The 15,643-nt window shown below is 44.1% G+C and overlaps 1 protein-coding gene across 9 annotated transcripts in view; it reads right to left on the minus strand.

The window, feature by feature from the left end:
* Window positions 1–292: 292 nt before the first annotated feature.
* Window positions 293–15,643, minus strand: part of TNC (tenascin C) — a 123,416-nt gene continuing 108,065 nt past the window's right edge. For all 9 annotated transcript variants that reach the window (XM_074608698.1, XM_074608692.1, XM_074608691.1 and 6 more), the window contains 11 exons: window positions 12,437–12,559; window positions 11,068–11,211; window positions 9,786–9,905; window positions 9,196–9,339; window positions 8,228–8,358; window positions 7,122–7,254; window positions 4,216–4,367; window positions 3,187–3,283; window positions 2,374–2,535; window positions 934–1,097; window positions 293–434 (listed from right to left, as the gene is read on the minus strand). In XM_074608698.1, coding sequence (XP_074464799.1) covers window positions 324–434; window positions 934–1,097; window positions 2,374–2,535; window positions 3,187–3,283; window positions 4,216–4,367; window positions 7,122–7,254; window positions 8,228–8,358; window positions 9,196–9,339; window positions 9,786–9,905; window positions 11,068–11,211; window positions 12,437–12,559 — 1,481 coding nt within the window. In that variant the 3' untranslated portion in view covers window positions 293–323. The remainder of the gene's footprint in view (window positions 435–933; window positions 1,098–2,373; window positions 2,536–3,186; window positions 3,284–4,215; window positions 4,368–7,121; window positions 7,255–8,227; window positions 8,359–9,195; window positions 9,340–9,785; window positions 9,906–11,067; window positions 11,212–12,436; window positions 12,560–15,643) is intronic.

The following is a 15,643-nucleotide window of genomic DNA, read 5'->3' on the forward strand; positions in this document are numbered from 1 at the left end:
GAAGAACTTTATCCCAGAGGCTTTCTGAGAAAATAAAAATTAATAAAACAACATAGAACCCTTGAGATCGTTGTCTTTGGTGCGGAGGACATTACTGACGGGCAGCCGGAGCTGCTCTGCTGAAAATGCTGGGACACTTAAGGCTTGACGTTTGGATTGTTGCAGAAGCCTCTGTTGGGCCAAGGGTCACCAATGCTTTGGTACGACTACCAGCTCCTCACACCCCACCACCCCAGTGATGCCAGAGGATCCCCCCCACGCCCCCACTCTACATCCCACCCCCCCGTCACCCTGCCTGTAGCCCCTTCACCACCTCAGGGGCTTTACGCTCGCTTTCGTCTTCCTTCCAGATTTCGGAAGCTGGAGGGTCTCAGCTTCATCTCTGCAAACTGGATGGAATATTCATGGCCCTTCCAGTGGAACCAGTTAACACCCTGCAAAGACAAAGATGAAGTGTGGGAGGTCACACAGTCGCTTCTTCTCCTGTTGTCAGCCTTTACTGCTCTCGTTTCAGACTGCAGGCTGTTTTCTAACTTGGGAACAGAGGCACAACAAAGTAGAGGGGCTTTGGGAACCACATGGCTCTGGCCACTAGCATGCACAACCCCTACAAACCATGCTGTCCCCCAGAGCTGTCACTCTTTGCCTGGCTTTCATGGCAGGAAGGACATTTTGTTGAAAACTCTAACTGTTCCCTGCACACTTGGGATATTCCCTTGGAAAATCATACAAAACCATCAATATTTCACCAGCTGACATTAAATTCTTGTTTTGTGAGCAACTGCCCCTATCTTTCCCTAGATCCTTTGGTCTGGAGGGTGTGCTTGGTCAGTGCTCTGATGTCTGGATAGCTGAACCACCAGACAGATGGATCCATAATTGCAATTGACCTTCTTCTAATGCATTACAGAAGCCTTCAAACACCAAACTCACCTGACTGTGGCTGTTGTCACCATATCTGCCCATCAGATTGACTCGGTGACAATTCTTGTACCAGAATGCACCCTTGTATGACAAAGCACAGTTGGTGATAGCAGAATCATTGTCCTTGTCAAAGGTGGAGAACGACCTTCCATTATGGTACGTCATGGAATCACCTGAATGGGGGAGACAAAAGAAAGAGCAAGGTCGCTGATTTGTCTGGTTTAGATTACATGGAGTGACCCTTCTGCAGAAAATGTTTGGACTGTGCCATGCACCATCTGTAAAACCTGGCTGTGTATTTAAGTTTTTAAAAAATGACTTGTTTTAATACAGAAGAAGTACCCGATTTTTGTTGGTGGTACAAGTCAAAATAGGTAGCCTCTAATCCCCAACTTGTTAACTGTTTTTTTATTCATCTCATTTTCTGCAGTTCTTGCTGAAAGCTGGATTTTGGCCCTGTAAAGAAGGCAGTATGGACAAACCAAGCCTAAAGAGACCTCCACAAGGAGTGAATCAAGAGCAAAGGAGTCTCCAACACTTAGCTGCTCCATGCAGTAAAGCTACCCATCTTCTTTAGCTGGAAACAGGCACAGAGAGATGTCTGCCTTCCATTGACTTCCCACTCCCAGGGCCTGGGTGCTCATTTACAGATGGGTGCAATAGGAGCAGCTTTCCATGTATGCCTGAAGCAGAGCTCGCATTCGTGCCTTAGGATCTGTGTTGCTCCATCAATTAATCTTAGACCTGATTTCTTAGGAAGAGGAAGTAGCAGGATTGAATCCTACTAGCTGTAGCAACTACTACTGCTCTGCATCGTTGTGTTTGCCTTCAATAGACATTATTTCTACTGTTGCTGCCTATCCTTTGTATCCCTATCGGCTGTGGATAAAGTTCATGTGATGGTCACAGGGCAGAGTCCATACACACACATCTCGGTCTGGTCTGTTCCATGCACCTTGCAGCATGAAAAGTATCTCCTTTTAAGCCATCCTGTGGAGCTGGATTTATCTCTGTCCTCTGAAGCCCTGACTCTATAAAGGCTGCAGGGTTCGCCCCAGTATGATTACAAAAGGCAGGTGATTTGTTCAGCAAAATTACAAATCATGTTATAGCAGGACTCTGCTGCATATTCTGCTGACAAGAGATGAGGCTGTGCCAAGCTATTATTAGCTGTATAAATGACAGTCAAGCATTGGCCAAATAAGATATATGGCTGTTTAATATACTTGTTTATATTCTGTCATAAGCACGCCATAAAATGTGGCACCTAAATGACTGGAGGATTTAAAACGGAAACATAAAATATATTGGTATGTTCATATTTTCAAACACCTGACATACAAGAGGTACCTGCTGTGATGATAATCTGCAACATTCGCATACTGTTACCTTGAGCCAACTGGGAGGAAATTGCAAATCAGAAGGAAAAAAAAATATATTCCGTCTCACCTGCTGTGCCACTGTACCCATCCACTCTTAGCCGGTATCTGCTCTTCGCATCTCCAACGCTGAACCTGTCGTAGACAGCATAAGCCGTCTCACCTTTGTCCCCCAGATCCACACGCAGCTCGTACTGGCCTTGAGAAGTGATTTTGTGGAGGTTCTCCAGACCTGTGGAAATAAATGAACAATCCAATTGTCTCCCCTACCATAAAGGAGGTCATACTGGCCTGGATAGATGCACCAGGGCATAAACACCGGTGAGGAAAGTGAGCTATTTCAGCTGTAGGATAATATCAGCACAAGAACAAATAGATAAAAACAGGGTGATTGAGAGACTTCCCCCCTTTAAATCACAGGAGCAGGCAGCCCTTTGGGAAAAGTAATCAAAGTTGTGCTGTGTGTTCATCGTTGTCTTTCATTTACAACCAGATATAACGTAGCACAGTCTTTGAAAATTTGCTTTTTACTTCTGTTTTCCTCACTTTGCTTTTGTTGCTGAGGGAGTCCTAGAAGTACAGAAAGAGAGGCTTGCAGTTGCTTCTCAGGTTGCCTCCTGACTTCTTAGACAGCACCAGTGAGCACTGGTTTGGTACATTTGGTGACCCAAGAAGCATGACATCTATGAACTGCAACTGGAGGGACTGGCTTGGACCTGGCCATTTCAACCTCCCTCGCAGCATGCTGCCCCTGGCCTCCTTCATGCAGATTATGTTCCCGTTTACAGATACCCTTGCCAACTAAACGGAGGCTTCAAAGTGGCTCCCAGTCTTTTGGGCTTTGTGTTTTCTTTTTTAAAAAAGACAAATTCTTGCCATTTACCTATCCAGAATTCATCCGTAGGATCTCCAAAACCAGCCACGTAAGTCTTCCAGTTCCTGTAGAAATCCTCCTTTCCATTTTGACGCCTCAGGAACACCTACAAACACCACACGGAAGAATTGTTATCAACAGACCGCCTTCGACAGACAGGGCACTAGCAATGTAGCTTTTACAAATGCAGAGGTTGGCATTGCTGCTCCCCTGCCCTCACCACCCAAAGCAGCAATCTCACTGCAATTATTTAATTGTCCCAACTCTGTTGAATGCTCCTTGCTTTATTTAAGTCTCTACTTCATCTACTGGGTTCCCAGGCTCCTCTGAGGGACGTGGCCATTTAGTTCCTGCTCTCTGCTGTTTTAACCGCCCCTTGCAGTTCTGTATTGCTCAGCCAAGACTTTCTACACCCTCTAGTCTCCTAGCCACGCATTTCTCCAGCTCCTCCTTCCTTTCTGTGCCCTGGGTCCCTCTGACATGTTCAGATTTGAGGACATCAGTACGGAGAGCTGGCATTTTTATTGCTATTCATTTGTTGTCTGAGTGGGATGTGTCTCTTCTATAATGGCCTGGGAAGCCTGACAAGCCACCACGTGATACGGCTGCTGAACAAATGCTTTCTCTGGCCTGTGCCTTCACTGTCTCTCCGATTCAAACAGAGTCATTCCACCCTCCTCTCACCTAATTAGCTATTTAGAAGGTACGTATCTGATCTAAGACAGTCATATCAGTACCCACTACAGCCAGTGGAGAGAGATCAGTGCTTTTTCTAGGAGCTGAAATCACAGATGTGACCCATCCTTTGGAGACATGTCTCTCTCCTCAAACTACAGAAAGAGCTGGTAGCCTTGTTCTAGGCACTTAGGTGTCCTATGCGAGATAAAATTCCCCAAATTTATAGACAAGTCAGCCCTACTCTTATAACAAAGCACTATGGGGGATGTCACACATGACCAGGGACGGGATCTGCTACCCCAGCTCGTAGCACAGGCAGATGTGCGTGAGGGTGGTGGGGGCCCTCTCCCTCTTACTCACAATCCATCCGCCCCCATCCTCGCCCATGTCACAGAAGACTTGCAGAGGCTGAGCCTTGTCCCCATTCAGGTAAACCGTGTAGAGCCCAGAGGTGGTTTCTCCATTCAGGAGAGCCTGGGAGCAGTCTTTAGGGTAAGGATAGAGAAGACCAGCTGCACACACAAAAAAAGAGAAAGCAGTCCTTAAGAAATCAGCAGTTACAAGGAACTTGTCAAATACAGATGACACACGAAAATCTGGTCTGGGTCAATGGCACCACCAGGTACAGAACCCAGGAACAGGCTTATAATTGCCATCCTACATCAAAAAGATTCAAAGTAAACAGCAGATAATGCAAATTTTTCTTTTGAATACACTTTTGCACATCTGTCTATACCTTTGGAAGTGCTGTGAATGTCAGATAACTACTCCCTGCAATGATCGCAGTGCATCCCCCAGCTTAATATCTGAATGGCATGAGCTCTGTTTACAGCAACTTTTGGGTAAAACCAAATTTACCAATCTCTGGTTATGTGACAGAAAAGGGATGGGGGAAATAGAAAGACAGGACTACAACCAAACAAATAAATTGGGAATATTTTGCTAGCAAGTATAATATTAAATATGGTATAAAACTAGGCTTTTAAAAAAGAAAGCAAACAATAATAGTTGAAACTACAGGGAAATATTATTAAGCATTTCTTTCTGACAGCAAGCTAATAGCATCATTGCAGTCAGAACAACTTTCTAACCCTTAAAAAAGCTTTTCTTTTTTTCTTTTTAAATTCACTTCAGCCATTAACTTTTTCAGCCAGTGGTCTAATAAAGGGATGTTCTAGGTGTGTCCATAGGAGAGTTTTTAACTGTGGCTGCTGCTCCCTTTCCAGCGTGTAACACGTCCCTGCCTGTGCCTCAGCTACAGAGAATTTGCATCAGCTTTGGGATTAGGAGAAGAGTGGCTGTCTGCAGAGAGCGACTTCAGTGTTTCCCTCTCACTAAATAGCACACAAACGCATGTTTAGAGTTAAGGCCAGGCTTAAGCATCTGCCTGAACTGTGTTCGTATGGGTGAAGGCATTATTGGGGCCAGTTCTGTTTAACATCTTTATCAATGATCTGGAGGGGATTGAGTGCACCCTCAGTAAGTTTGCAGAGGACACCAAGTTAGGTGGGAGTGTCAACCTGCTTGAGGGTAGGATGGCTCTGCAGAGGGATCTGGACAGGCTGGATCAAGGGGCCGAGGCCAACAGTATGAGGTTCAACAAGGCCAAGTGCCGGGTCCTGCACTTGGGTCACACCAACCCCATGCAGCGTTCCAAGCCTGGGGGCGAGTGGCTGGAGAGCTGCCTGGCAGAAAAGGACCTGGAGGTGTTGGTCAACTGTGGGCTGAATATGGCCAGCAGTGTGCCCAGGTGGCCAAGAAGGCCAACAGCATCCTGGCCTGTGCCAGGAACAGTGAGGTGAGTAGGACTAGGGAAGTGACCGTCCCCGTGTACTGGGCACGGGTGAGGCCCCACCTCGAGGGCTGTGTCCAGTTTTGGGCCCCTCACCATAAAAAAGACATTGAGGGGCTGGAGCACGTCCAGAGAAGGGCAACGGAGCTGGTGAGGGGTCTGGAGCACAAGCCTTGTGAGGAGCGGCTGAGGGAGCTGGGGGTGTTCAGCCTGGAGAAGAGGAGGCTGAGGGGAGACCTTCTCGCTCTCTACAAGCCCTGAAAGGAGGGGGTAGCCAGGGGGGGTCGGTCTCTGCTCCCAAGGAACAGGCAATGGGACAGGAGAAAACAGCCTCAAGTTGCACCTTGGAAGGTTTAGATTGGATTTTAGGAAAAATTTTTTACACTGAAAGGGTTATTAAAGCATTGGAGCAGGCTGCCCAGGGCAGTGGTGGAATCACCATCCCTGGAGGTGTTTAACAGATGGGCAGACACAGTGCTTAGAGATATGGGTTAGTGATGGGTTTTGTCAGAGTTAGGTTGATGGTTGGACTCTATCTGAAAGGTCCCTTCCAGCCTAGGCAATTTTATGGTTCTATGATTCTCATTCAGTCCCTGCTTATGGTCAATTTGCCAAACGTCTCTTAAATATACTCAGATTTAATTCTTCTCCTATTTCTGGTTGTGGATTGTCGCTTGTTGGTGGAGTTCATCCTGCTCTACACAAGGAGTGACTGTGAGCAGACTGGGGGCTGTGTGCCTTTTATTAGCACTTCTGTGAGTCCTTGGGCTGAAGCTGGCACAAGCGGCAGAAGGGAGAATGGAAACGGCTGAAGGTCCTGCTGGGTCTGAAAAGCTGGAAACCGTGAAAAGTAAGACAAATGACAGGCAAGGTTTCACAGTTAACTACTGAACAACAACTTTTTTTTTAATGTCAGCTGTGAAGTGACCTTCAGAGAACCCAATCTATTTTTGCATTCAGCTCGCTGGAGAGCTGTCCTGTTAGAGCCGGGACAGACACGCCGCGTGGATTTGAGAAAACCTATCTCAGAAAGAGGAGAAAAAAACCTGCCCAGAAATTCATCTCCTCAGACCACTGAACTGATTTGTGTGTGTGGTTTGCTTCACTTCAACTTAAAATGCTGATTTGTTTTAACAGCTTGTTGTGCATCGATACAGGGTGTCAGTGTGGATTTTAAAGGGTTGATACTTTACACCGGAAAGGCAGGATGTTTCGTCAGGGGACTATAGAGGTGGTGTGGATGGATATAAAGAAAAGATTTTCATCCTGCCAGTCCAGGGAAAGCAGATGACACTACAGCTCAGGGGGGAACAGGGACTTCTGCACTGATACTAGAAGCAAATGAAGTACATACTGACAATCGGATTAAAAATCTTCTTTGAGGTCTGTGTCTGCTTATTGCAGAGCTCAGCTCTGTCCCGAGAGCAGTAACTTATATGTTATTTCAGCTAAGCATGTGCTCAGAAGTCCTTACTTGTGGTGAAAATAGTCTGGATCGTTTTGCTCTTCAGGGATCCATTCAGTGCCTGGAGTTTCACGGTGTACTGGGTGGATGGGCTCAGCTCTGCCAGGCTGTAGGAAGTTGTCTCAGGCTTTAGGACGACTTCCTATGGAGAGGAGAAATAATACAGGGCAATCTCAGTGAGAAGGTCATAATGACCAGAACTGTTACATATCGGTTTGTCACATTATTTTTTGTGGTAATTATTTATGGTATTTTTTAACCATATAAATTATTTAATACAAAACTGTTCCCCTAAGATTTTTTTCAAGCTAACTTTCTTTGGAAGTTCAAGAAAAGTTGCCTGCAAATGAATGTTTACCATCATAATGTATAAGCTGTGTGGTTCAAAAGCAAGTCAGCATAAATGTTTACGTGCCTTGAACATACACGTTGTATAGACGTCTCTGGGAAACTCATAAAATTGAGAAGAATCACCCTTTACGACAAGGAAATGACACACTCCAGTCTTCAAAAGGCTGTTTTTCTGTATCTTTAAAAGACAGATTTTCAGTATGCTTAGGGAATCTGCCCTCTTGAAAATCAGAGCCCTTTCTGATGTACCAGGCTGGGCCTCCAAAATTGTCTGCCGTTTTTCCTGGGATTCACCTCATTCATATTTAAGCATCTAGTGTCATCGAGTTAGGTAGGAACATAATAAAATTATTAGAGAGCAAGAGGCACTTTCAGAGGCGATTCATCCTGCCTTAGACGCCTTACTTGCACAGGGATGGATTCTCCTGAGTTTTGAAAGGGGAATCCCATTCTTGAGGGCGTGTGAGTTTATTCCATGATACAGGTTTGGAATGAGGGAAAACTTGCTTTGTGCTTTTATCCGTATTGTGGGGAGATGACTGTCAAACTTCAGTCTGCAATTGAGCTTCTATAATATAATATAGGAAAGTACTTCAGCAGGTTTTAAATGCATCCGTGCTCAAGCTAACACTGAAACAGGTACTTAGTATTTTACCATGTTTAACTTAAGGCACATGATTATGTTCCATTGCTGGACACTTCAGAGCATCTCCACTGCCCACTTTTGAGGCACGGCCCTTCTGGTTTGGTTACAAGTTCTGTACCTTGACACTGCCATCAATGGACTCGTAGATCAGGAGATAACCTGTGACACGAGCACGTGGAGCCCTCCAAGTTATCACAGCTGTTTCTGACTGAACCTCAGTGGCACTTAAATCTCTTGGAGCATCCAGTCCTGAAGGAGACAACAGATCGATTACAGTCACATCTATATGGAGTTTAGTACACAGGCTATCCTATGGGCAGCAGATTGAAACAGGCCAGGAAAAAAACAAAACCCTTCTTCTCCCCAGAAATTTGAAATTAAAAAATATTTCAACCTAAATTTTGTGATTAAAAAAAATCATTTTCCCATTGGAAGTTTTAAAATCAAGGTATTTGCTTTATCTGAGTTAAGATACCAACTTGTCTTAGGTGCTTCAGTTTATAAGCACTGTATTGAACATGTCTTTTGAAACAAAACTGTGCCTTTCATTATTTCACACAAGAAGACAGATCAGCATTTACATATTCCCAGGAAGCAAACCTTTGGTTCCAATAATGCCTTTTTTTCATACTTTGTCTGGCTGCAGATTCCCTTCTTCACTGTAAACGTGACACTGAATTTGTACGGCTCAGCTCTTGGATCTCTAGGTAATGCCCTGGCACACCAATAACAGTCAGGAAAATAGAAAACGTCCATGATTTCATTGATGCTCACGGAAAGCCATAAGTATGAAACCAACTGTGTACCTTCAGCATTGGTACCCTAACATCATCCCCCAAAGAAGAGCTCCTGCTCCTGGCTTTGTGTGAGAATCTGTTGAATTGGTGACAGAAAGCCACCTTCTGGATCAGTCACGCTAGCCTTTCACCAGAGAAAATTTGGTACAAATTTTGATAGTAATCAAAATTCAGGTTTCTAGTGAAAAAAGCACAATGTACCGGCTGACTTTATGGTATTAGACAAACGTAAGCCAGGTGGGACTAGAAGAAATGGCAGCTCTCCCTGCAGTAAGGCGGGATATATCACCTGTAGTAAACTGGGTGGAGAGGGTCTCGCTCTTCTGCGTGTCCTTCAGCGCGTGGACACTCAGCGTATACTCAGTTGCAGGTCGAAGGCCCTTCAGGTCATACTCCACAGTGTTTCCTGATACCATCTGAGTAACTTCTGGTTCTAAGAAGAAAACACAGAAGAGAGAATGTCATTATTCAGACATGTCAGGATGTACTCAACTCCATGCTCCTCTCAGAGTTTTGGGTTTTTTTACTAGCTGGGACCAAGTGCAAAAGAATAAAAACCCAGAGCCCATCTGTCTTCTTACACCTATGGGGAGTCTAAATTACACCAGAGTCTTTTATCTAAAAGTATTAGCACTCTCTAGTGTTCATATGAATTATAACACCATCTTTTCTTTCCAAGAATATCAGTTATCCCTGTTCTTGTCTGAATTGGGAATGCCTAACTAAAATGGTCATTTTTTTAATGCTTTCAGTGAGGCACCTCCTTCAAATAAGAGCCTGCTGCCATCCTCCTGGGGTCACGTTGCAGCAGCCATTTCTGATCCTCTCTCAAAATGTGTAACACTGTCAGCACCCTGACCCATCACTAACTCTTCTTACCGTCCTCAGAAGCATAGGAGACAACGTAATTATCCACAGCAGCAATTGCTGGCTGCCAGGTTGCCAGAGCCTCCGAGTCTGTGATGTTCAACACTACTAGGCCTGACGGGCTGTCCAGAGCTGAAAGAAAGAGAATAACAGACTGAAGGAATTTGACAAACAGTCTCGGCTCTCTGCAATGCTCTGTTGTAAATATATGATATAAAATGCGCAAACACTGCTGCTTGATGCAGCTTTTACGATCCCCTTTGGAATAGTGGAGCTCTGCAGAAAAGACGTCAGTGCCTATAAAGAGACATCAAATACCTCCACTGGAAAGGGAGGTCAATGCGTGAAAAGATTAAACACTGGGAACAGACATAACTAACTATGTTCTCAGATCAGTCTTCATATCATCAATCTAACCGCTCTGTCAGAGCTGACATATTTCTCTCAACACCCTCAAATCTGGACTGCTTTTTGGAGCAAAGTCAGGAGACAGAGCTGGGAAAAATAACGAATGTGACGGCAACTGATAGCCACTGTGACCTTCCACCAGCTTGCCCTGCATGTTTAAAAATAAACTAATCAAACAGCCAGTCAACCATCCAAAGTGCCCACACGCCCTGCCTTGCTTCCTCATTCTATCCCTGAATTGGGATAGATATCTGCCTCCAGTACATCTGGAATGGGCTATAAATTTCATGTTATTATCCAGTATTTATCATCTTGTTCCTTGCCTCAGTTCTCTGAATACTTGTTAGCCCCCCAGAAAAGAATGCATAAATTAGACCACAGGGTGGGGTCAGCAGGAGCATGGTGGACCCTCATGTCCTGCAGGGATATTTAAAGCAGTATTGAAGAAAAACCATGAGAGAGAATGTTTTTCTGCTTAGGACACAGTCCGGGACCTGTGAGATGTGGAGTTTTGAGTCCACAACAGAAACTGGTCTGAATTGTTCATCTGAGCTGTCCCTTTGCTCCCCCATCTGTAAAATGGTATTAATTAAACTTCTGTTTGCTTCTGATTTATTAGGACTGTAAATACATGAATTGTCTCTGCCTCGTTGTAAGTTGGTTTGGCACTTAGCAAACGGGAGCCTGATCAAACTTACCCATTCTGTACTTATCTGAAATACAGACACAAAGAGCGGGCAAAAAACTTCCTACAGTTTGTGCAGACAGCAAAAATGGGATCACAGCAAAAATGGGATCTCTAGGGGTCGTCAGCTCCAGTTCCCAAGCCTCTCCTACAGCACAGACAATGCATTTGAAAACCTTCTATTTCCTCTTTGTATATTACCTGTTTTCAGAGTGCCAGAGATGGGTTCACTTTCTTCAAAGCCTTTCACAGAGATAATACTAACGTCATAGGCTACACCTGGGACTAACTTCACCAACTTGGTCCTTGTCTTGCTTCCATCGACTGTAACAACATTTGGAGTACCTAGGACGAAGCCAAATGCCAAGGGATTAGTGACACAATACTCCAGTAAATGCTTGAAGGATGTGTTTCAAGTTAAAGACTTTATGACCAACATGGACATACTCGTACAGGAGGAGGAATTTGCCCCAGTTTGTTACAATCATCAATATCATAGAGCAGCTTCAGGAAAATATTGCTGCCGTGACACCTAAATCTAAGACATTGGTTTGTATCCATTCCTACTGGTATGCCAACAATAAGAAAAAATTAACATTCCGGTTCAGAAAAATATAATTTTACAAATGAGATGTAAGGTGAAAACACAGCACTCCACATGGAAGTTCATACATGCGTGAGGATGCAGGTTATATCTGCTTTGTTTCCGGTAATAAGGGCTGTAAGTTTCTCCTTCACCCATCTCATTTCGAATAAAGATATAGTATATACTATTTTAAGAGGTGCTACATGTGCAGGTGAGTACTCGGGACACATACTTGTTTCAAATTCTGGGTTCATTCCAGGAAAGCACTTAGACAAGCGCCGAACTTTATGACTGTGGGTTGCTCCTTTTCTTCTGTTGGATCACTACATATTTAAATCACGTGTATGCTTACATACTATATTGTCTAAAGGCCTATATCTTTACTCTTTACTTATCTTAGTCAATAGCATGTCTTTTGTCGTCCTGACGTCTGTTTCCTTTCCGAGATATCCCTAAGTTCTGCTAAAAATCTGTTTAAGTATAGGAAGTTTTTTAAGCTGAACGCTAAAACAGAGATATAATGGATGGAATGAAACAACATTGGGGAGTGCTAAGAAAAATCACTACCTTGGAAAAATATTATAACCATGGATCATGATTATTATTTCCAAGGGTCATCTTTTCAAATATGCGCAGCTCATAAAGCGCCTACAAAATAATGAGGCAGTTTGGAAATAAATCCTTACTTAGGAGGCTCAGTGGGAACAGATTTTTGTGAATGTGGCCCTATTAGGGCCATTCCAGCATCTAGCTCTGAGCTCGCTTACAAGACTTGTCCATGGGATGTGGGACACTATGTTCAGACAAAGGTTGGCTACTGGGATCATGTCTGTGCACTCACATTCCTGGTCAGCAGTTTGAAGAAAAAAAGAGATGATCTGTATAGGATCATCTGGGAGATGCACCGAGAGATGAATATCATCAGAACAAGCCCTTTCTGCTGTCCCTTTTACCACCCTCCTCACCGTCCCTCCTCGCAGTTACCTCCCGTGACAGGGACGTAGGAGATCCGGTAGCTCTCCACACGGGTGCGAGGGGGTGTCCAGCTGACTGTAGCAGAGTTTTCCGTGATGTCAGAGAAAGAAATTCCCTTGGGAGATCCAACAACTGTCCGTGGAGAGTAGAGAACAAACACACCACATAGAAAGAAAAGGAAAATCATTTGTTTATCAGTCTTTAGTGCTGGAACACTGATTTGTCTTATTCCGTTATCCCAAGAGCTGATGCTATCGATATTCTGTCCTAACCAACACGAATGCAGGGAACACTAAACAGTTAATGTTTTTTTCACATACTGACAGCAACAATCTGTTTGGTCTAAGTTTTCCTTTTCATTAACATTACAGTAGTTCATAGCTTAAAAATACCCCAGACACATATCTACATATCATATACAAAGAAGTAACAGAGATTTCAGTGTCATAGAAAAGTATGGAGGAATCCTTACAGGAATGCAATTCTATTACCCAAGAGTCATTGTATTTACAATCTTTTCTCTCCCAGTTTCACTTGGATGATTTTTAGACTTTCAATTTAGTCTCAACCTATGACACACAGCAATGGCAGCCTTTAGCAGTGGAGAGATGTCTCTTCCTGAGCATAAAGTTTGTACTACAGGATGCCTAAAAAAGACCTGGGCTCAGCTGCATGAGTCAAGGGTCCATCCTCTCAAGCACTGACCGCCTGTTAACTTCTGTTGGCTTCAAACTTGAAGTGAGAAGATTTTCTTCTTGGAATTTCTGTCTGAGACCATGATTTTTCTTAGGCACATTCAAAGCACATCCATCCAGAGGACATCCCAGTACTTGTGGTTCCACTGCAGCTCTTTGTCACACAACCCAGCCTTTCCCCATGTAAACCTGAGCGCTACATTTGCCCAAACAAGTTAAATCAGTAAGCCGGGCAAACAAAGCCAACTTTTGCCAAAATGACCCAATCTTAAAATGCAAACCAACAGGTATCTGAAACATTCCAGTTTAAGGCTTAATTAAGCTATTGCAAAACAAGCATGGAAAGGGCTTCTGGGAGGACATGGTAAAGAGACCTGCCACTTCAAAGTTTACATTGAGCATCTCACTTCCAATTTGCTTTTTTTGACTGTAACCAAAACAACCCTGACACGTGTTAAAAAAATAAACAGCCTACACAGAGTAGGCTATTAGCACAAGGAGGAGAGATACCAAACATCAGCCACATTAAGAGCGGTGGAGACAGGCTGAGGGCAGGGAAAGGGGGGCGAGAGGAGAAAAAAAGTGACTGTGCTTGAAATAGCTCGGAAAGAACGCGTCTGCGGGAAAGAAGTCAGAGGGCTGTTTGTTCCATGTGTCCCCAAAGTTGTAGCAGCAATGCACTAAATCAACTGAAAGGCAAGGAAAGAAAAACAACTGAGCTCTCAAGGGAAATGTAAATTATTTCTCTGGAGCTCACTAGACATGTTGGGTTTGCTCACATGGAAAAGCCAAAGAAAGAAAGAAAAGAATTAAAGATAATGAAGAAAGCAAGGTGGGGTTAACAAAGCTGCACCACACACAAAGTTGCTACTGATTTAGGTACAGTCTGAAGGAAACAGAAGAGCATAAAAAAACCCCTGGGAACGAGAGACAAATGAAAATCACATTGATTTTGTTTCACGTTGTAGGTGCTCTTAATGACTAACGAAAAGTGCTAGTGATGACTCTGGAGACCAAAAAGAAGGAGCAGCACTCAGTTTTCATACCCACAGAGAATTTCAGCCTTTCCCAGAAAATGAAGTACCCAATCCATCCCACTTGGACTCTGCTGTGCAGATTCCCATGGGCTTCACGCTTGTTTTCCTGTACCAGGTGAACTACTGCATAACAAACAGTACTAAGGATAGCCTTGACTACGTGAGAGTTCCACAATCCCAACTGCGGCTACTTTCCTGGGAGCAAACCTGGCCAAGAAAGTGTAACAGACCACCAGAGCGAGCATCGGTCCTGAAACGAGTCATGGATGCGTAAGAGAGGGGTACCTTTGAGCACAGGGAAATGAAAAAGGAGCAAGTGAAACCATCACCCCGAGCTACCTGGAAGCTAAAATTAAGCAGGCATAAAAAATGGCCAGCATGCTTCTGTATTGTCACTTATAAAAAAACCTCAGTTCATATGTTGGGTAAATACAGGTAATTTAGCATTATCCTCCAGCATCATTCCCCATTAGTTCTATGAGAGATGGAAAATTTTTTTGTGAGGTTGCTAAGGCACCCATGATACCTGAGTAGCTGCATTTCTTTGGGGATTTTTTTGCTAAAAAATTGTTCTTTCGTTACTAATAGACTATAGGAGTATGTTCACAGGCTTTCTTCTCCTAAGCAACAAGAAGCACCAGGTTGCATTTATCACATATGAAGAGCACGTGAAGAGTTTTGTGATCCTCTCAGATGAAAAATGCTGTCACAGTGTGGCAAAACACCATTAGAAGAACCGGAAAGTAGCAGCGTGAGACCCACACTTCCTACCAAGGATATTAAGTGGCACGCAGCGTGTTGTGGTCCCCCAGGGAGGGCTGAATTCTGAATTGCACCTTAGTGGACAATATATAGATGCATTTCCAAAAGACACCAACTGTCCCTCTGAGAGCAGCAGAGGACAAACTCCCTTGTGCCAACTTGATTAGAGACTGCAGATCTGTATGATGTTGCCTTGCACTACAGTGATTTTATAATTAATGTTTTCTATCACAGCAGAATTGATGAGGGTAAAATGACCAACAAGTGCAGAGGGTAGGGAGAGTGGGTACCAGCATCACCCCAAAGAGGATAACCTTTTAACAACATTATTATCAGCAGTTCTGGGGGAAAACTACTGCTGTTCACTTGTACGTACAAGTAAATAATGGAGGAAGAATCACTTGTGATGAGTGTGGGAAGATTTGACTTTATTGTCAACTCCCATACCCAGCGGTTGCACACCACATTACTGGTGTGATGGGAACAAGGGAGATCATCGCAGCCTCCAGGCAAGTTACCAGCTGCAGGACCAACGCAAGCTACCTGGAGAAAATGGCAAATGCCAGTCTTGCCCTACTCATCCTTTCCATATCCAGTCCATGGCTGTCACTAGATCAACTGCCTTGCTGACTTCTTGAAAGTGAAAGAAGGAAAGGAAACCATGGAGAAGGACAAGGCACTAAAAGGTCAACGCTGCAAGATCGTTCCTCCCCCTCCTTCCT

The sequence above is a fragment of the Larus michahellis genome, chromosome 15 (genome assembly GCF_964199755.1).
Source record: "Larus michahellis chromosome 15, bLarMic1.1, whole genome shotgun sequence".
Lineage (NCBI taxonomy): Eukaryota > Metazoa > Chordata > Aves > Charadriiformes > Laridae > Larus > Larus michahellis.